General features: G+C 49.1%; 13 protein-coding genes and 1 non-coding gene across 14 annotated transcripts; 6 read left to right on the top strand and 8 right to left on the bottom strand.

The window, feature by feature from the left end:
- Positions 1-2: 2 nt before the first annotated feature.
- On the bottom strand, positions 3-1,655 carry HPODL_00712 (putative RING finger protein C2F3.16; the record flags this gene model as incomplete). Its single annotated transcript, XM_014080674.1, has 1 exon — positions 3-1,655. One exon carries the CDS (start codon positions 1,653-1,655, stop codon positions 3-5), a length of 1,653 nt encoding a protein of 550 aa, XP_013936149.1.
- A 109-nt stretch (positions 1,656-1,764) lies between these two features.
- Positions 1,765-2,293, top strand: HPODL_05166 (Integral membrane protein localized to late Golgi vesicles along with the v-SNARE Tlg2p; the record flags this gene model as incomplete). The annotated part of the gene is made up of 2 exons (XM_014080673.1): positions 1,765-1,829; positions 1,861-2,293. The coding sequence occupies 2 exons, from the start codon at positions 1,765-1,767 to the stop codon at positions 2,291-2,293; spliced, it is 498 nt and encodes a 165-aa protein (XP_013936148.1).
- A 50-nt stretch (positions 2,294-2,343) lies between these two features.
- On the bottom strand, positions 2,344-3,804 carry HPODL_00711 (uncharacterized protein; the record flags this gene model as incomplete). The annotated part of the gene is made up of 1 exon (XM_014080672.1): positions 2,344-3,804. The coding sequence occupies one exon, from the start codon at positions 3,802-3,804 to the stop codon at positions 2,344-2,346; it is 1,461 nt and encodes a 486-aa protein (XP_013936147.1).
- A 1,251-nt stretch (positions 3,805-5,055) lies between these two features.
- Positions 5,056-6,060, top strand: HPODL_00710 (Malate dehydrogenase, mitochondrial; the record flags this gene model as incomplete). The annotated part of the gene is made up of 1 exon (XM_014080671.1): positions 5,056-6,060. The coding sequence occupies one exon, from the start codon at positions 5,056-5,058 to the stop codon at positions 6,058-6,060; it is 1,005 nt and encodes a 334-aa protein (XP_013936146.1).
- A 65-nt stretch (positions 6,061-6,125) lies between these two features.
- On the bottom strand, positions 6,126-7,868 carry HPODL_00709 (histone-lysine N-methyltransferase, H3 lysine-79 specific; the record flags this gene model as incomplete). The annotated part of the gene is made up of 1 exon (XM_014080670.1): positions 6,126-7,868. The coding sequence occupies one exon, from the start codon at positions 7,866-7,868 to the stop codon at positions 6,126-6,128; it is 1,743 nt and encodes a 580-aa protein (XP_013936145.1).
- A 126-nt stretch (positions 7,869-7,994) lies between these two features.
- Positions 7,995-10,052, bottom strand: HPODL_00708 (uncharacterized protein; the record flags this gene model as incomplete). The annotated part of the gene is made up of 1 exon (XM_014080669.1): positions 7,995-10,052. The coding sequence occupies one exon, from the start codon at positions 10,050-10,052 to the stop codon at positions 7,995-7,997; it is 2,058 nt and encodes a 685-aa protein (XP_013936144.1).
- A 369-nt stretch (positions 10,053-10,421) lies between these two features.
- On the top strand, positions 10,422-11,278 carry HPODL_00707 (GTP-binding protein; the record flags this gene model as incomplete). Its single annotated transcript, XM_014080668.1, has 2 exons — positions 10,422-10,433; positions 10,496-11,278. The coding sequence occupies 2 exons, from the start codon at positions 10,422-10,424 to the stop codon at positions 11,276-11,278; spliced, it is 795 nt and encodes a 264-aa protein (XP_013936143.1).
- A 133-nt stretch (positions 11,279-11,411) lies between these two features.
- On the bottom strand, positions 11,412-12,313 carry HPODL_00706 (endoplasmic reticulum membrane protein; the record flags this gene model as incomplete). The annotated part of the gene is made up of 2 exons (XM_014080667.1): positions 11,412-12,055; positions 12,130-12,313. The coding sequence occupies 2 exons, from the start codon at positions 12,311-12,313 to the stop codon at positions 11,412-11,414; spliced, it is 828 nt and encodes a 275-aa protein (XP_013936142.1).
- Positions 12,314-12,622: 309 nt separating this feature from the next.
- On the bottom strand, positions 12,623-15,037 carry HPODL_00705 (uncharacterized protein; the record flags this gene model as incomplete). The annotated part of the gene is made up of 1 exon (XM_014080666.1): positions 12,623-15,037. One exon carries the CDS (start codon positions 15,035-15,037, stop codon positions 12,623-12,625), a length of 2,415 nt encoding a protein of 804 aa, XP_013936141.1.
- A 1,003-nt stretch (positions 15,038-16,040) lies between these two features.
- HPODL_05405 lies at positions 16,041-16,122 on the top strand. Its single transcript has one exon. It is a non-coding gene; the product is annotated as a tRNA-Ser (tRNA).
- Positions 16,123-16,206: 84 nt separating this feature from the next.
- On the top strand, positions 16,207-16,926 carry HPODL_00704 (Methylthioribulose-1-phosphate dehydratase; the record flags this gene model as incomplete). The annotated part of the gene is made up of 1 exon (XM_014080665.1): positions 16,207-16,926. The coding sequence occupies one exon, from the start codon at positions 16,207-16,209 to the stop codon at positions 16,924-16,926; it is 720 nt and encodes a 239-aa protein (XP_013936140.1).
- A 48-nt stretch (positions 16,927-16,974) lies between these two features.
- HPODL_00703 (uncharacterized protein) lies at positions 16,975-17,310 on the bottom strand (the record flags this gene model as incomplete). The annotated part of the gene is made up of 2 exons (XM_014080664.1): positions 16,975-17,243; positions 17,283-17,310. The coding sequence occupies 2 exons, from the start codon at positions 17,308-17,310 to the stop codon at positions 16,975-16,977; spliced, it is 297 nt and encodes a 98-aa protein (XP_013936139.1).
- A 169-nt stretch (positions 17,311-17,479) lies between these two features.
- HPODL_00702 (uncharacterized protein) lies at positions 17,480-18,280 on the top strand (the record flags this gene model as incomplete). Its single annotated transcript, XM_014080663.1, has 1 exon — positions 17,480-18,280. One exon carries the CDS (start codon positions 17,480-17,482, stop codon positions 18,278-18,280), a length of 801 nt encoding a protein of 266 aa, XP_013936138.1.
- Positions 18,281-19,129, bottom strand: HPODL_00701 (uncharacterized protein; the record flags this gene model as incomplete). The annotated part of the gene is made up of 1 exon (XM_014080662.1): positions 18,281-19,129. The coding sequence occupies one exon, from the start codon at positions 19,127-19,129 to the stop codon at positions 18,281-18,283; it is 849 nt and encodes a 282-aa protein (XP_013936137.1).
- Positions 19,130-19,145: the final 16 nt, after the last annotated feature.

The raw sequence follows: 19,145 nt of genomic DNA, 5'->3' as shown, positions 1-19,145 counted from the left end.
CACTACATAGCATTAACCTTGCGTTTCGACGCATTGATCCAGTCTTTGAACGCGTCGCTGATGGTGGAGTAGCTTTCGAAGTTGTTGATCACGCGCACAAAGTTGTCCACGTAGTCGTCCTCCGAGTCCGAGTCCTCGATGTTGGCGCCGCCCGTCAGCTGCGCGCCGGGCAACTCGAGTCTGTCGTCGAACTGGAAGTTATCGTTCAGCGAGTGTGTGATGAGTTGTTTCTCGTCTGTGGCGGTCTCGACGCCGTCGTCCGTCTCATCTTTGTCCGACTTGAGCAGCTGCAACTGCATCGTGTTGTAGCTCTGGCAATGGTCGCATTTCAGCCCCAAATAATGGTACGGAACGCGCGACTTGCCGCCGCAGTCGACACACTTGACCACGCTCGTCCACGCGGCCATGCCGTCGGGCATCTTTGTCGCGCCGATCTCCTTGTCCAGCACGCGGAACTGCCGCTCCATGTTGACGATCGTGCGCGAGCAGATCGGACATTTGTACGAGTGCTTCGTGAACTCGTCGTAGCAGCCCTGGTGGATCGGATGGCCGCACAGCATGAACACCACCTTCTTGGTCGAGCTGAACATGTACTCGTCGCAGATCGGGCAGTTGGAGTGTGTCGAGTTCTCGATGCACTTGTGGTTCTCTTGCAACTCGATCGAAATGCACGTGTTGCAGTTTTTGCAGTGGAAATAGTCCTGGTTGATGCCAAGCCCGAGACGACAGATCCCGCAGTCGTCGCAGTGGTAGATGTTTTTCAGCTGGTCGTTGTCGAACAGTTTGCACGTGTCGCAGTAGTATTCGCTCAGTTTGCGGTTGCAGTTGACGCAAAAGTGCTGTGCCAGCTGCGGCGTGTTGCAAAACATGCACAGAACGTGTTTGATCCGGCTCCGTTGCAACTGGTGCGACTGCACCTCCTGGTCGTGGCAGAAACGACAGGTGTACCACTTGCGACACGTCGGACACTCCACCTTGCAGTTGCGCTGGTAGTGTGCACAACCAAGCATGTTTTCCTCGGCGTTGTAGTACGTGGGCTCGAGATCGCGTGGCCCGAGCACCACCTCGTCTCTGCCGGCCTCGTTGTCGGGCTCGTCGGCCTCTGCGCGCTCGTACCGCTGTTTTTCCAAATACGAGCGCGACATGAGTTTCTGGATCAAAAACCGCTGGTCCAGCGGCAGCAAGTCCAAGCTCAGGATCTCCTTGATGCGCCGCCGCAAAAACGCCTGGTCGTTGAACTGCTCAAAAGTCAGGTACGTGAGGTGGTCGTAGCTGGCAAGCCGGTCCTTCACGAGCGATACCGTCTCCTCGGGCTCCTGCAAAACCTCTACTCCCCCGGGGTCATGTAGGTCCTCCACGGGGTAGTCGAGGTTGGAGTTTACCACGTCGGTCAGCGACTCGCTCAGCTGGGTGTATATTCGCGCAAGCTCGTCCTTTTTCATGTTGAGCTCTGCCAGCTTGCGCCCGAGCGACGTGGTGTTGTAGTCTCTTTTCAGGGCTGCCAGCTTGGGCAACGTTGGCAAATGGGGGGTGATCGAGAACGTGGGAAACGCGAGCCTGCCAACCTGCTCGAGCGTCTCGGTGATGGAGTCCGAGTCGGACTGGGAGTCGGAGTCGGAGGGGGGACTGCTGGCCTGCTCTGAGCGTAAACCCATTTGAACAATTTGTCTAGTTGTAATAATTAAGTATTTGTCTAATTATTTGACAGTGTGCACAGCCGATGGAAAAAAAATAATTAAAACTTATTAGCTGTTTATTATCAACATGGCTTTTACAGACTATATTAGGATCAGCGGATTCGCTCAGGACATGAAGTCCATGAATTTCAGGTAAGTGCCGCCCTTGGAGTCCTAACAACAGTCTCTACGGCCAATGGATAGGCATTGTGCTGATATTTCTGTCGATTGCCCTGGGCATCGCCAACATCTTCCACTTCAACATTGTGATTGTGTTTGCCATTCTGGCCATCATCCAGGGCATAATCCTGGCATTTGTGGAGGTGCCGTTCCTGCTCAAGATTTTCCGGGTGCCTGATTGGTTCATCCGCGGGGTTCAGACGCTGGACCAGAACATGTACAGGGTGCTGTTCTACGTGATAATGGCGGTGATCCAGTGGCTGAGCATCACGTGCATGTCGACGTCGCTGATCGCGCTGGCGGCGCTGATGACGATCGCGGCGATCTGCTACGCGGTGGCTGGCGTGATGAAGCAGGAGTTCCACAAGTCCAACGTGGTGGCCAGCGTCGACGTGAGCGAGATGCCGATCGACGCACAGATCAGACAGGCGTTGTGATATATCTATTGGTCGCTCGCTTTCGCGTATATTGTCCTATACATTCTATTTCAAATGGCCAGATGGTGGATCTTGCGCAGATGCTGTTTGAGGTTATCATTTCTATTGAAACGCTTGCCGCACTTCTCTTGCGGACACACAAACGGCTTTTCAGACGAGTGCGACCGCATATGCCGCTTGACGTGCTCGGGCCGCTGGAACCGCGAGTGGCACAACGGACACTCGTGGGTTTTTTTCTTCTCCTGCTCGGAGTTCTTGGAGCGGGACTTGGACCGCGACGACTGCAGCGGCCGGTCCAGCCGCTCGGGCTCCTTGAGCCCGGACCCAAGCGCAAGCTTCTTTTTGTACTCTTCGGCTTTGTTGTCGCCTCCCAGGAACGAGTTGACGCCAGGAGTAGATGACGATGACGAGTTTGGCGGAGTTAGGTATTGGAACCGTGAATACTGTCTGACCTGGGTATGTGAGTAGGGAATGTCGTAGTGGTAGGGCGCTGACGCTGGAGCCGACGCTGGAGCCGACGCCGGCGCCTGTTCTGGCTCGGGCACCTCAGAAATAGAGAAATTCAGATCGTCCATGAACGAGCTGGCAGAGCGCAGTGCTGCCGTCTTGGCCTCCTTGTACGACGCGATCTCGCTCAAGTTCATGGTCGAGCGCGAGCGCGTCAGCCTGCCCGGCTTGGGCTGCGGTGGAGGCAGCGTCGTGGCGCGCAGCAGCGGCGGATGCATGAGTTTCTGCTGGTCGAGCGCCTCGACGTTGTCGTCGTCGATCAGCAGCGGGATGTCCTGCACTTTCTGCAAAAACTCCGGGTTGATGAAGTCGTTCGACGCGGCCAGATGGTCCATGTGGTACACCTCGTGCGTCTCATGTCTGAGCGTGTGCAGGTCCGACAGCTTGCCGCCAAACTTCTTTTTCATCAGCACGGACGGCGACACAAAGTACGACTCACCGGACTCGCCGGTGCTGTCGCGTGGCTCCTCGCCGTCGTCCTCCTCGTTCTCGTCCACCGCTGGCCGCCCGGGAGTGCGCAATGGCGTGTGCAACGGCGAACCGTGCTGGTTGTGCTGCATCTGCAACTGTAGGTCTGTATCCAGGTGCGACAGCGAAACAGACGTCGTGAGTGACCGCTGTTTCCTGTGCTTAGTGATCTTGGGCGACAAAAACGCCGGCGGCGTGTAGAACGGGTTGCCCGTGCCGGGCGACTTGTCCGTGGCCCTGCCCGCGTTCGCCGGGCGTCGTGGCGTGATCAGCGAGTTCGACCGTCTGATGGGCGTGCGGTGCACGTTCGATAGCGACCCGTTGCTCACGCTCGACGGAATTGCGTTCTCTGTGTGCACGCTGGAAACCGTCGAGCTAGAGTACGACTCTGTCAACGGGTGCATGTACGACGGGTACTGTAGCGCCGGGTCCTCCTGGCTGGAGATCGGCACAAAGTCCAGCAGGTCCTCGTGTACGGTGGGCGGCGCAGACGCGGACGCAGGCTGTTCGTGGCCAAAATCTTCGTCTGAGCCCATGTGTGGCCGATGCAAAAAATTGTACTCGTGGACACTCTGTAAGGTCAGCGTATCACCAAGCAGTGGTGACGATGAGACCGTCACGTTATGATCTTTGAAAGGAGTCTGGTTGGTTGGCGGCGGAGATGAGGACATCATTCTATTTCACAGCAATCTCGCTGGCCAAGCACGAAAAAGTGGGACAAAGACTAACCTGGGAAGAATTCTCGCAAAACGGCCGGAAAATAGACTGTGTTTGTGAGAAAGGGGTGGGCAGGTTGCTGGTGCAGTTCTTGTTGCCTCTGGATGGCCGTGACAAGAAGTAAAAAGGGAAACAGGTTTTTCTTGAATAATTAACCCGATTTAGTTAAGTGCGGTACCTCTGTTTTTTGCAAAATTCTCAAATCTCAGTTGCAGAGGGTGGAGTTTTTACAGAAATGGCGCCTTTACATAAAATGCAAGAAACCGGGGCGCACAATGCGGGCTCTGTTGTCTTGCCATGCCGCCAGACACATCTGCAGGCCGTCGGGCCTCGCAATGTGTGCCCATGTCGTGCTTCCTAAAATACCACGCATCCGTACACCAGAAATGCGCCCCGAATCAGGACAACTAGCCGCGCGAACTGTTAGCGGCTGCCCGTATGTGCTATGTGTAGTCTACATGCTACTGGCCAGATGGACCTTTTAACCAAGCCTGCGTTCGAAGCCACGCCTTCGAGCTGTTCGTAGTCCTCATTTATCGGCTTGGACGTTTTACCCGATTAGGGAAAATGTCAGTTTCGCGTCGTTGGCTCGATTTGTTTACGTCTTGCATGGCTCACGCGTCACTAGCCATGCTCCGCCACGGGCCTGGCCCGAGCACCCCTGCACCAGAAAATTTGAAATCACGCCGTGAAAAAATTGGTCTTTGTGATTGTTACCCGGCATCTGGTGGCCCGGCTAATTTTCTGCATTTGTACCCCGTGTAATCACGGAGGTAGCCATAAGGGTGGGGGGGAAGCGTGGCACAATACTCACGATGCCGCCTTGTCCCCTATGGACCAACTGGATGCTCAATTGCTCGTGCTGTGGGTTTCTCCCACGCTGGCGCCGTGTTGCATCCGCACAACCCGACAGCCCTCGTCCGACCTCGACTCCGGACGTCCTTCTGGAGTCATTATTTTTTCTACCACGGCCAATAATAACCGGCCTGAATCGCACCCCACACCCGTTAATTCTACTTGTCCACGAATATTTTACTCTTGTCTTTTCTTCCTCTTCTTCTCGGTGAATCATGTTTGCTAAATTCGCTACTAGACAGTTCTCCTCCACTGCCTCCTCCGCTTACAAGGTGTCCATTCTGGGCGCCGCCGGTGGTATTGGCCAGCCATTGTCCCTGCTGATGAAACTCAACCACAAGGTCACCAAGCTCTCCTTGTACGACCTTAGATTGGGTGCCGGTGTCGCCACTGACATTTCCCACATCCCAACCAACTCCGTAGTCAAGGGATACGGTCCAGAAGACGACGGGCTCTCGAAGGCATTGGAAGGCGCCGATGTGGTTCTGATCCCAGCCGGTGTCCCTAGAAAGCCGGGCATGACCAGAGACGACCTGTTCAACACCAACGCCTCGATTGTTAGAGACCTTGCTAAGGCCTGTGCTGACCACTGTCCAAACGCTGCCATCTGTGTGATCTCAAACCCTGTCAACTCGACCGTTCCTATTGTCGCCGAGGTGCTCAAGTCCAAGAACGTCTACAACCCAAAGAAGCTGTTTGGTGTTACCACCTTGGACGTGCTGAGAGCCTCTAGATTTTTGTCGGAAGTCGTCGGAACCAACCCTGTCCACGAGCACGTCACTGTTGTTGGCGGCCACTCCGGAATCACCATTGTTCCGCTGATCTCCCAGACCAACCACAAGAACCTGCCAAAAGAGACCTACGACGCTCTGGTCCACAGAATCCAGTTCGGCGGTGACGAAGTTGTCCAGGCCAAGGGTGGTGCTGGTTCTGCTACCTTGTCTATGGCTCAGGCCGGTGCTAGATTTGCCTCTGCCGTGCTGGACGGTCTTGCCGGCGAGAAAGATGTTGTTGAGCCTGCCTTTGTCGACTCTCCACTGTTCAAGAACGAGGGTGTCGAGTTCTTCTCGTCCAAGGTCACTCTGGGTGTTGACGGTATCAAGCACATCCACGGTCTTGGCGAGCTCACTAACGCCGAGCAGGAGATGATCAACACCGCCAAGGAGACTCTTGTCAAGAACATCGAGAAGGGTGTTAACTTCGTCAAGCAAAACCCATAACTTATTTATACGGGACCATATTCGTGATAACTGAAAAAAAAATATATCTTCTATATTACAGCTTTTTAAACGTTGTTGGTGAACGCGTTTAGCACCAACTCCTTCCCGCGTGTTCGCTGCGATCTCGCAGGCAGCGCCCTGAGATACTCCTCGTTGATGTGCGGCAAAACCTCGGTAATGTAGTAGAATCCGCCTTTCGAAGTCCAGCTCACGTCGTTCTCCCCGTACGTGTATCTTGTGCACTTCATCCGGCTTAAAATCGACTCCGGATGGCCCCACGAGATTGTATACCCTGGAGGCACGATCGGCTTGAGACTGATGATCTGCGTGCCTGTTTTGAGGTTCGAAAACAGATCAACCACTTTCTTTGAGAGCTCCGAGTCGAAAAGATAGTTATTCACCAAAATCACGTCGCTCCGGTCGATAACCTCCTGGACGGGCGCGTTGTCCACGAACGACTCGCCAAGGAAAAACTTCATTGCCCCGTGCCTCACTCCCCAGATGGCGCATCTCTTCTCGAATTCCTCGGTCTGAAGCCTGCACAGCCTTGACGCATGGTCCATAATCTCGACGCCGTAGCTCTCGCATCCATATTCCAACGCCGCCTGGATCGTGCAATTGCCGACTCCGGATCCCAAATCAATGAAAACCTTAGTATGCGACAGATTGCACTGGTTGAACGCTCTGCTCAGAAACGACGGCATTAATTCGCCGTAAACGTAGTTTGAGAACGCTTTGTAGCTCCTCAGCTTCCTGTAGTCAGGAAGAACTCCCCGCAAATAGCACTGGTTCATGATCTCGTGGACAAGCAGTTGCGGGAACGTTTTGCGCTGTCGTATGTGTTGGATCATCTGGCCGTTTTTCCTCAGCTTGGCCACCAGTGAGTTATATTCCTCAATAAGCTGGACTAGCTGGTCACCGTCGTGTCGGTTCACAGCATCGTCCCATCGCTTGATCAGACAGTTTGACGGATTATCGAAATCAATCACCTTTTTTCTAGCCTTTTCCGGCATGTACACCGTGGCGGTCAACTCCATCACTCGAGCAATATCTGCAATGGGGTTGAACCAGGCATTGAGCTTGCATTCTGCCAGCAAATACTTTTCTTGGTAGTCAAAAAGGGGGTACAAAAGATACACCTCGCGGGGTGTGATCTGGGGATTTTTCATCACATATCGGTCCAGCCGATCGTTCACCAGTGTGTATGCGCTGGTCAGTTCGAGCTCTTTGGGTTTGTTGTCTGCCTCGGGGTCAAAAAAGCTCCACGTAATTTTCACGTTTTTGGACATCTCGTGGCTCAGAAACCAGGGAGTACATCCGTTTTGCTCGCCACTCTGCTCTTGTTCGCTCTCGTTATGCGGTTTCGGCTCACTGTGCTCCTTGATCTGCTTTCTTCGCTCGGTAGACTTTTTATCGGATATTTTTTCTGCGCTCGTTTCTGACTTGATGGTCTGCTTGCGTTTGCGGGGGGCTATCTCTTCTAAACTTTCCCTCTTTTCCAGTTTTCTCCTTTGTCTGCGATCGCCAACACCTCCAACAAAATATTCCGTAGCATTCAGCAATTGCTGAAGAGCGTTCCCCTTATAATAGTCCCCATAACTTTTTGTACGCTTTTCCCCCACGCGAGGTACAGTCGTCTTGCCCCTATCTGCACCTTTCCACACCGTTTCCTGTCTGCTGTCATTGCCAATGGCCGTCGGCTTAACAATATCCCCTGCCGTTTCTGGGGGGCTTGTTGCCGACGAGGTCGGTGGAGTGTCCTCTCTCCGTACTGGTGAGCGGTCAAGATCAAGTCCTAGCAATGCCATCAGGACTTTCTTTGACGACAACTAGATACAGCTATTAAAAGCCAGTCAAAAAACCAAAACAAATTCTTTGATTTGGCCCTGTGTTTCGATCTGGGAAATTATTTAGTAGTGTATGATGCAATTATACTAAAGATTTTTGCGCGACACCAGTTCGTTGACCTGGTACTGCTTGAGCCAGTTGAGGGGCAAGGAATAGGCGTCAGTTATGCTGCTGCACTTGAGGACGGAGATGATCTCCTGAGTTTTGCCAAAATGCGCATTGTCGCGCAGCAAACCAAGCGATTGGTAAAACTCGTTGTAATCTGCTTCCAACTGCAAAGCACCACCCACACTGAACTTGTTGCAATAGATGACATTTTTCTCAAAGTAGCTCGTTATTGCGTCCGACAGAACAAGCTGGATCTTGAGAAAATCGCTGTAGGAAACCACTGTGCGCAGATACGTCAAGTCCTTCTTCAGAGCAGCAAGAGGCACGTCGAGCTCCCGAGAAGGAACAGGCTCGTCTTCAGATTGTGTGGCCCACGAACTGTGGCTTATAAAATACGTCTTCATCGTCTTGTTCAACTGTCGCTCGAAGTAGGCGTGCACCTTGCGCGGAAGCTGCAACATCAGCTCCTTGTTGTATCCCTTGATAACAGAGTCAAAAAAGGTTGTCTCGAGTCGGGAATTGCCATTTATTGAGCTCCACAGCTCAAGAAAGACAATCGATTCTCCCCAGGTTGCCATTGCCTCGATGATATACTTAGAGGAGCACCAGATTCGGCAGATTCGCTCCAGAGCAGACACTTCGTCGTTGATCTTGCCGTGAATTATGGTGTCTAGGGCGTTAAATCCTTGCTTCAAATTGGCAAAGTACAGATTCAGCAGTCTCAATTGCACCTCGCTCAAAAATTTCACCTGGAATTTCGTTGGTAGCATCGCATAATTGTTGCTAATCCCCTCCAGCAAGCTCTTCAGATTGATTGCCGACCTAGTGGGCTTTGTCTTGCCGTTCTCCACAAAATCCTTGTCGATTGAGAAAGCGTCCTTTTTATTAATAATCTCCTCATATCTGTGGTTCACGAAGTTTTTCTCGTTACTGAGCCACAAGCTGAACACGTCTTCATTTGATAGGATGAGAGAGGAGGTCAGCAATCGCGTATATTCTGGCTCTGCAGGAGTAAAATTGTATGTTTTGCTAAGATTTTGATCGAATTTTTGTAGCTCCAAAATCAAGTGACTGAGAAGACCTTCGTGCTTGGAGACCGAGCCCATTTCTCGATCAAACTTCTGCTTCACTGGGGTAAGCAGCGAAATAATAAAGTTCTTCTTTAAGCTCCTGTTAGGGAAATATTGTTTGAAAGTGCTACCAAATAGTTTCTCCACCGCGGGCACGGTCTTCTTCATGTAAGCTTCCAGGTAATTCAAGGCGTATTCTGGCTTGTTAAGCTTGTTCGTCTCGCTAGAGCCCTCAAAATGGTACACAAACTTCACTTTGAAATTGGACGCCAAACAATCCAGTGCCCAGAAAGCGTCCGTCTGGTCCCTAAGATTGCAGATGGATTGCAAACGAACGAGTTGTCCAAAGGTTTTTCTCATGGAAGCGATATCGCTTGTTTTTCTCTTCTGTTCGTCATCCCAATCGCGTATGAGAGATTCGAACTCTGATGCCAACCTTTCTTTCAGCTCGCCTCCTGCAACAGACTGGAACTTCGAACGCAGAAGATCGATATACTCTGAGTGGCTTGCAGCCGCGCTAGGGCCGTCAGTCTCTGACTTTTCGTAAGCCTCCACATCTGTGCGTAATTTCTCCAGATGGCTAATCGCGTCGTCTGTTTTCAATTTCGGCAACTCCAAAAGCTCAAAATCGTTCAACTTGTCAGTGAGATCAAGATACTGGTCGTAGAGCGTCTTTATATTCTTCAGAACTAGCTTTTTGCTCAATTCTTGTTTGGCACTCGTCAATAGCTCAATTTTACCGTATTTGTGAATAAGGTCATCAATAGCCGCAACGTCGTCTTGGTCAACAATGGTTTCAAGCTGTTGAATGAGAGATCCGGCTAGGGCCCATCGGTTTTGCCCGCCTCCCGGGTTTGCCTGCTCTTTCAACCGTAGCCTGTCACCCTCTATGCGTTTTATCACCTGATCAACGGACGCCAGATCGTCAATCGTCGTGAAGTTTTGGTTGAGAAACGATTTCAGCATGATGAATAACGAACAAGGCACAAATAAATAATTTAAACTAAATCGGTGCAAAGATGTAAGCAGCGTGCAGAAAACAAATTTACATGCAGCTTACGGGGCCCATATAAGCTGGAAGCAAGAAAACAGGAAGCCGAGAGCAAGGTTCCAAGCGAGCTAAATTAGGCTATCAATTAGCGTATATAAGATCCAAGCAGTGGCAAGCAAGCTGTTTCAACGCTATTGAGAAGCTAAAAGGCCAATTCATACATTATTCAAATTTGGTCTTCCTCGATCCCTAAAGAAAAAAAAAGGCTGATTATTACTGCCTAACAGAATATTCGAGTGCCAAACTGTTTTGCTATTTTGTCCTTGCATAGCATCATCACATAAATGACACCAGCAGTAAGTATAACGAGTTGGCTCAGTGAGCTTGCCTCTTGTCAGTTTCGTCACTAACCATTCAGTCCAAAGAATACAGGCTTGTTGTTGTCGGCCCACCAGTTGTGGGAAAGTCTGCATTGACGATAAGACTGACCCAATCGGAGTTTGCAAACGAATATGACCCTACAATTGAGGATTCCTACAGACATTACTGCGAAATCAACGGAGTTCCTTCTTCTCTGGATATTTTGGACACTGCAGGGCAGGAGGAGTACTCTTCCATGAGAGACCTGTATATGAAAACGGGCGAAGGGTTTCTTTTGGTGTTTAGTTTGACGGACCGCAAGACTTTTGAAGAAATCAGCTCGTTTTACAACCAAATAATGAGAGTCAAGGGCGAACAGGTCGCATTTCCTCCCTTGATTCTGGTAGGAAACAAATCCGACCTGGTGGACGAAAGACAGGTGTCGAAGGACGAAGCAGTCACGCTTGCATCGAGAATGGGCTGTGCTTACATTGAGACTTCGGCCAAGACAGGCTTAAACGTGACAGAAGCATTCCATAATTTGGTCAAAATTATCATAAATAATGGCTACAAACACGCTGGCCTGGTGGGCACCACATTCCCCGACCCTTCGGAGGAAGCCAAAGAAAGACAGAAACAGACCACAGGTAATAAAAAAGGCAAGAAAGAGGCTCGCTCGACGACTTCTGAAAACCCTGCCACAGGCACGGGAACTGGAGTCAATGGGTCCACCGTCCAGGCTGCCGGAGCTAATGACTCTTCTCATGTCTCCGGTGCTGGCACTGGTGGTGAATCGAAGCACAAAAAGGACGGTTCTGGGGGCTGCTGTATTATCATGTGAGGTGTACTACGTAAAAGTATGATATTTAAAAAATTGACATTTTTAATGAGAGGTGTGATTCAATTACAAAAGCAAATCCTCAACGAGAGCATAGACAATTGCGGATAACTTACAGACAGCTTGCTCATTTCTCTTACAAAGCAGCCTCTGCCTGTTTCTTCACGTCGGCCAATGGATTGGTGATGGCGTCGTCACCGGTCTCGGTGGAGGCGGAAGGAGCAGCAGAAGGAACGGATGGAGCCGATTGGGCTGTGGATGCCGTGCTGTCTGCAGCCGGAATGTCACCAATAGTAGATCCTGCAGTTCTGACCGGAACCTTGGATCTAATGAAGCTACCGACTGGACCCAGCTTCTTCTCGGCGTTCTCCAATGCTGGGCCTGTCTTCTCCTTAATCAATTGAAGCAGCTCGGCCAGCTTATCCTTGGCAACCTTTGTGTAGGTGACAATAGCATCATCGATCTGTTTTTGGTTCTTCAAGTAAAGAGGAGGAACGGAGAATGCGGTCAGAGTAGCCGTGAAGAGCAGAGTCCAGAGGGTGAACCAGGAGGTCAGCTTGTAAAGGATGTAGGCGACACCTGCCACCTTCAGGGTGGACTCAATGTTCTTCGAGTAGACGATCTCCTGCAATTTGAGCTCGGCATTCTTGATGAGGTTGGCCGCGTGGCTGGCGTATTCCTCAGCGTACCGGCCAATCACGTTCTTGTATTCTGGCCTGAATCTGGTGACAAAACCTTGTCCGGTGGCCAACTTACCGGCGTATTCGCCCAGTGCGGAAACTAGAAGATGAGTTAGTATTTTTGATCGTGTGACTTTGTTTGGAGACTTCCAAACTAGCCAGCGTCCCACTTACCTGCCAGAACAAAAGCGGAAATATAGAAGACGATGCTGAGCAAATTGACCGACTTCAGCAAAAGCAGGGATCCCACCAAAGATCCAAACACTTTGCCGGAGACCGATGGGTCTTTCCAAGTCAGCAAATCATAGCCTGACTTGCTCACACAGGCACCGCCACAACAGGTTTTACCTTCAGACATTTCCAATAGATGATAAGTACGGAGTTGTTTGTTTGTTATGTGCAATTGTATCGAATAGTATAACTCAGCACCAAACTAATTATTTTAATTGGAAGCTTTCTTTTGAAACGGTTTCCCTTTAGATCAATCTTTGATGATAAAGCAAATTGAACAAATAAATCACCGCAGAGAAAAAATTGTAGCTTTGTGACCCGCACAGAAATTGGCAGCCACACTATTTCTGGTTGCAAAAAGCAGGAATAGTTAATGAGGTCATACAATGGAGTAGTTTATTAATTAGGTCATAAAGTGTATTTAATCGTGATCGTGTCAGTACTGTCCCTCCATACCTTGCTCTTTAAATTGTTTCAGCTTGCTGAGCGCCCGTTTGTAGCCCTTGGCGCCGCTTCGCTTGTAGTACGAAATGGCAGACTGGATATTCTTTTGCACACCAAAACCTTGTTCAAAACACAAACCGATCATAAATTCAGCTTCTGCCAGCTGGCCTTCGTCAGCAGCCTTGCGGCCCCACAAAAACGCCTGTTGATCGTCTTTTTTAAGCACTCCTGGAGCGCCGGATCCATACCATTTGGCCAGTCCAAGAGCAGAGTATGGATGATTATCGGCCGCAGCTTTTGAGAACCAGTAGATGGACCGTCTGGCATCTTTTGCCGCAGGAGTGCCACCCATAGACTCCTTGTCAGATTTAAAATGAGCCGTGGGGAAAAATCCTTGAGCATAATAGAACCCAAGAGACGCTTGCGACTCGCGATGTTCCAGTTTGGCTGCTTCCAAATAATAGTTGAGGGTCTTGGAAGAGTTTCTGAAGATCCCTGCTTTCATCATCTGGCTCACTGAAGCTTTCGTCTTCGGCGTATCCTTATCAAGACAGAGAATGTTGAGGTCTGTCTGGTGCAGTTTGGCCAGCGTATAAAGAGCGCCACGCGAGTCGCTAAACGATCTCGCTGAGACCAGAGGATCCGAGCCCATGATGTCTGGATCCTTGAGTGCCTGGCAAGCCATTTCGTGCCAGTAAACCGATTTGTTGATGTCCAGCGGGAAGCCGTTTACTCCAGCAAAATACAGCATTCCAAGTTGGCACATTGACGACGGATCGCCCAGCCGGGCCCCCTTTTCAAAAAACCGACAACTCTGCTCCACGTTCTTGGCGCAGCCGACTCCCGATTCCAAACAGCAAGCCACTCTGTAGCAAGCCACTGGGTCGTCCTGTTTTGTAGCAGCGTCATAGAAAAGCTTGTATCCTTTGGACTCGTTTCGGGGCAGCACACCAGGATGGATACCTCCAGAATAAATGTCACCAAGGTAGAGACGGGCTCTGGTGGAGTTCGGCGATATCTGAATGATTTTTTCCAGCACCTTCACCGCTGTGTTCAGGAACTGTTCTCTTTGAGGAGCCAGCGATTTGAAAGGAATAGGCGACTTTCTCACTCTACCGTCAATGGCCATTTTTGAAATCAGGTCTGAGCGAGCAATGGCCTCAAGAAGAGTAATTGCCCATTCAAACTGGATAGACGGCGTAAAGCTCTTGTAGTCCTTGAATGCCTTTTCTCTGATTATTCCAAAACCGTTGATGAGACTGTCAAGAGTGTCGGTGGATTTTGATGGTAATATTGGCTCGATGACTCCGTTTGGGTGTCTTTTAAACGAGCTCGGCTTGATATATCTGATGGTTTTCTCCAGGAATTCAGACTCTTCAGTGTCAGGATCTGGAAGAGGAGGAGCTTTTTCTTTGGGGTCTGACAAGTCGCCAGTTCCCGGTGTCTTATCACTGTAAACGCTCGAGCTCACACTTGACTCACTAATGAACCGTCTTTGCGGTTCTGACAGGGTAGGCGGGCTAAGAATATTCTCTTTCTGTCCTTCCAGCATTTTCTCGACCGATTCCGAAGCAGGGGGAGGCAGTTTCCGCTTGTACTTCAGGGTTGGCGACGAATGCCCCGTCTGAGCTTGTGTGGGAACGGGACGCTTGACTGCCGGAGTTTCCATGTGATCCATGTGGAAACCTGCTTTTTCAAACCCAGTACGGTAAATGGACTGCGAGTACGTTAGAGTTCCAGACTTCTCGAGTTCCTCGTACGACGGAGGAAGATCATCTCCAGCCTCCTTGGACGATTTCTCCGGTGAGTCTAGGAACTCTTTGACGAGCTCTTTCTCGCCAGAGGTCAAAGACGTAGCACTGTCCCTAGTTCCACTTCTATCCTCCAGTCCGGACGAAAGAAAAACGTTTGCGACTGGACTGTTGGCAATCGATCTTTGTTCCGCGGGCGGCGGAGGCGGCAAAGGAGGAGCGCCCGCCAGGTCCGTCCTTTGCGAGTTCTGGGAGGCGTATTTGGCAGACTTCTCTGAGGTCGGCAGACTTATTCTACTGGCCCCCATACTCGGTATTGTGAAATTAAAATCATCCTTGGTGTTGATACTGCTGGTATCGCTGGAAACAGACGTGAGCGAGTCGTTTTTCGACGCGAGATCTTGAAGAGCCAGCATTTTTTCCAACTGCATTATTTTGTCCTCAAGTAGGTTTATTCTGTCGTTGTCCACCGTCTGTGCTACCGACTTGGAAGGTGGTGATACCTGCGGCACAGGGGAATGTGAGGCGGCTGCACGCGATGCCAGTCTTAGAGGCTCGGTCTGCGCAGATTTCGGGTATTCGTTTGCTCGAATGTCCGGCTCTGCAGAACCATACTGCTCGTTAGCGTAGTCGTCATTGTACGAAGTGGATCTCATTTGCGGCTGTGGTCGTTGAAGCTGGTGCTCTGGTGGGTATGGAAGAGACTGGTGATGACTGTGGCCGTAAGGACGCGGAGGATTCTGGGTATATCCATATTGTTCACCATAATTAGCTGGTTGTGGTCTGGGTCCTTGAATATAAGGTTTCGAGCCAGTTTGTTGCTGTGGGTGTGAATATTGAATTGGCTGAGCATGGTAAACAGGCTGAACATGTTGAACATGTTGAACGTGTTGAACAGGTTGAGCAGGGTGCTGTGGTGCATCGTACGAGTTCTGCTGCAGGGGGTGTGCAACAAACGTCGTCGGCTGTTGTACATACGGCTGCTGCTGAACATACTGTCTTGGAGGTTGTTGGACAGGTCTTGGCTGTTGATATCGCGGCTGTGCACGCGGCTGCTGTTCGAACGAGTACGGATTATCGTTCAGAAGATTGGCACGTATCTGTGCTCGGCTGCTGTATGGATGGCTCATGACAAAATTAAATTGGACTCAGAGTGTTGTGGTTTCAGAAAGTTTGGAAAACGGATATATTTATCAATCATACACAGCCTTCAACAATAGCTCCAGTTTCAAACTACACTAAAACGCGTGTGATGAAATTATGCTTTATTTGGAGCTCCGACGCAAAACAGGGCGCAGTCGCGGCGTCGATCGACGCTGCTCAGCCCCAAGCATGCAGTAGGCTGGACCATGGTCATTGCCGAATAGGGCCCTGTTCCCTGAAAGCCATGAGCGTACATGACTAGTACATGACCACTCACATACTAGTTCTTTGTGTATGTGGCACAGAGCATCATGAGATGTCTAAAAATAGAATTACTCAAAGTCCGTTGTCGCTGCTACACTTTTTGACAATAAGCCTTGGTGGGCGCAAGTACATGGAGAATTTGAGTGGTCTGTAGTCCTGTCCCATAATTATCGCTGTCCATCACGAACAATAAGCCAGCCTTTTGGCTTAACTTCAGATTGATATGTAGATGATCGCTCTCTTCTAACTGTCGTCCCAGTGTCCGAGTGGTTAAGGAGCCGCCCTGCTAAGGCGGTGTGCTTTGCACGCGCAGGTTCGAATCCTGTCTGTGACGTTTTTTTTTCAATATTGAAAAATAATCTCTCATATAACTATTTGATCTGACAGTGCCACATTTTTTTCTAACTTATTACTCGCCATGCCGTGCTGCAGTTGTCACGAGATCGACTTCGGAATCGACGTGGGTGTCGATAATAACCATCTTATTGCCTCCAAAGACCCCACACATCCTGCAAACATGATCTGTGAGCTTTGTCGTCTATTTTACACCAATGGATGGTGCACTGGCACTGGCGGAGGAGTTTCTATTAGAGACGCTAACAAGGCATACATTGCCCCAAGTGGTGTCCACAAGGAAAGAATGGTTCCCTCGGACATGTTTGTGATGGATCTAGAATCAAAGGAATATCTTAGAAAGCCTGCAAAATATAAGGCCTCTGCTTGCACACCACTGTTTTTGGATATCTATAATATCAGAGACTCGGGAGCATGTATCCACACCCACTCTCAAAATGCCGTCATGGTGACATTACTTTTCGACAAGTATTTTGAGATCTCGTCCATTGAGCAAATCAAAGCTCTTCCCAAGGTTACAGAGGCTGGTAACCTTTGGTATTCAGATAAATTGACTATCCCAATTTTGGAAAACACAGAAAGAGAGGAAGATCTATCTGAGAGTTTGCAGCAATGCATCAAAAGCCATCCCAATACGACTGCTATCCTAGTCAGAAGGCATGGAATATTTGTTTGGGGAGAGAATATATGGAAGGCCAAGGTTTACAATGAGGCATTGGACTATTTGATGGAACTTGCTATCAAAATGAAACAGTTTGGAATTCCAACGGTGAAGCAAGAATAGCTTGTTTCTTTGTTCGTGTCATTTAATCTATTCTATTGTACAAATATGCTATCTAAGCGCATTCTTCGTGTCTTTGAGTTGAAAGCCATGTATCTTGTCGTAATCCGTCTGTGATTCTTCTTCGTCGTCCAGCATCCCAACGATAACAATCTGCTCTCCTCGTATGAGATATGATCCGAGCTCTAGGTCTTTTGTAGGTTCAGTCGGAGAGAATATGCGCTCGAAACTTTTTGAAAGAACAATATTTGAGGACTGATCAAATCCTTCAAGAACTCCAATAAACAGTCTGCCGTCTGAAGTTACCACTTTGACTTTTTCTGTTTTTGTTAGTTCTAAATGCTTGCCTGCTAACTCACCATCTAGAAAAGACTTCAAAGCAGACATCTCGATTGCTAGAGAAATTGGCCTGCAAGATCAACCTGCTTGGTAAAACACACTATACAGTTTAGTTTTTTAGGATGTCTTCTACTGATTATGTAATACCAAAGAAACTTGACTGGAAAAAGGGCTCTACCAGATTGAAGGATTTTATAACAAAACGTGAAAGCCACCAATGGATACCAGCTCATTTTCAGAGAGTAATTCAACACTCAGGAGCAAAGTATCATATTCGCTGGAAAATCAGACCCAGTTGACTGATATTGCAAGCACACAATTGAGATCACAGGGCTCCAAAGTGGGATCAGCAAAATCGTTGCAACTTTATAGAAATCAGATCACTTCCGGCGATCAATCGGCAACTGAAGAATCAGAAGAGGATGAAGACCATACTCCTGAAGATGAGTTTAAACTTGTATCAGAATCCAACGACTACGTAAAGGACCAGAAGGACTTAGTGTTATGGGCTAATAAACTAGAGCTTGAAAGTGCCGACCTTAGGGAAACTTCCAAAAAATTGATTAAGGATTTACGTTCAATGTCAGAGGACATCAAGAGAGGCATAAGACAATTTCAAGCTCTTGCGACGCAGTCCAAAAACATCATGAAAGAAATGGATACGCGTTTGAAGCTCTTTGGTTACAGGGAAGAGTCTATTGATGAGAGTACCAATGATGATATCAAATCTGACACTGGAATAATACTTGATAATCAAGTTCAACTTTTTAAGATGATGGAAAGGCAAGACAAGTTCAACAAAAAGCTCACCGAGATGCTGAATAAAAATTTCTGGAGTGCAAATCAACCCCTTGACGACAGATCTCTACCCCAAGGCCAAAAGAGGGCAAGCAGATGCTCTTCAAAACCCATCGGTACAGACCAGGATGGTCCTGCTATCAAGAGGCAAGCCTCCATTGCACCCTATTCACGAACACGCTCTGCCAAAACCTCCACACGTTTTGGCCAGCTCGAGTGATTAGTTTGTCACGTTTCGATGGATATCAATATCAAAGCGGGCGCTGAATTTTACTAACCTTTCCATCTCGGGAAGCCTTTCGTAATACAGATAGTATGCCGGCATGTATCTGTCCACGAATTGTTCCACCTCTTCATCCGTCATACCTGTTCCTTTGGCCTCTATCAATGATTGCTCCTGTTCGTGTCTCCAAACGTACACATTGGCCAGGTCAGAAGTTGTTATGTATAAGAAGCAATCGAATCTTGCCCATATTTGTTCGTAAAGACTCAAATCGTGGTCAAGTTTCGCGATGTGTTCATATCTAACAGAATCAAATTTTGGCTCGTGTTGCTTCCTGATTTCCTCCCATTTGTGTTTCAATATCATCTCATTCTTGTACGCGCGATATCCAACAAACCAGCCTTCAAAAATGACAACATCAACTTTGCGGCCCTGTAAATGCGTCCATTCGTTTTCAGGGGCACGATCTCCCTTACCCTTGTGTAATGACTTGTCATAAAATGGAATTGTAACATTATCGCTGCCTTTCTCGATCTGTGCAAAACATTCAGATAATAATCGGAGATCATGCGTTCCCGGTAGCCCACGTCCTTGCAGTAATAGATTTCCTCTGTTCAGCTCGCTGACATTCTTCTGTTCCTCAAAAGTGAGGTAGAAGTCGTCCAATGAACATCGTATTATGTTAAGTTTTTGGAACTTTATTGACAGCTCTTTCACCAATTTAGTAGAAACATACGTTTTGCCGGAACCTTGAGGGCCCTCCAGCCCAATGAATAAGGGCTTACTATAGTCCCAACCTCTTATAATTGGTTCCACAAATTCCAACGAACGGACCAAAACAGACATCTAAAGTTCTTGAAAA

This window comes from Ogataea parapolymorpha, chromosome III, assembly GCF_000187245.1.
Source record: "Ogataea parapolymorpha DL-1 chromosome III, whole genome shotgun sequence".
NCBI classification, from domain to species: Eukaryota; Fungi; Ascomycota; class Pichiomycetes; order Pichiales; family Pichiaceae; genus Ogataea; species Ogataea parapolymorpha.
The sequence above is the reverse complement of the archived record's forward strand: the minus strand, read 5'-3'. Positions and strand labels throughout refer to the sequence as shown.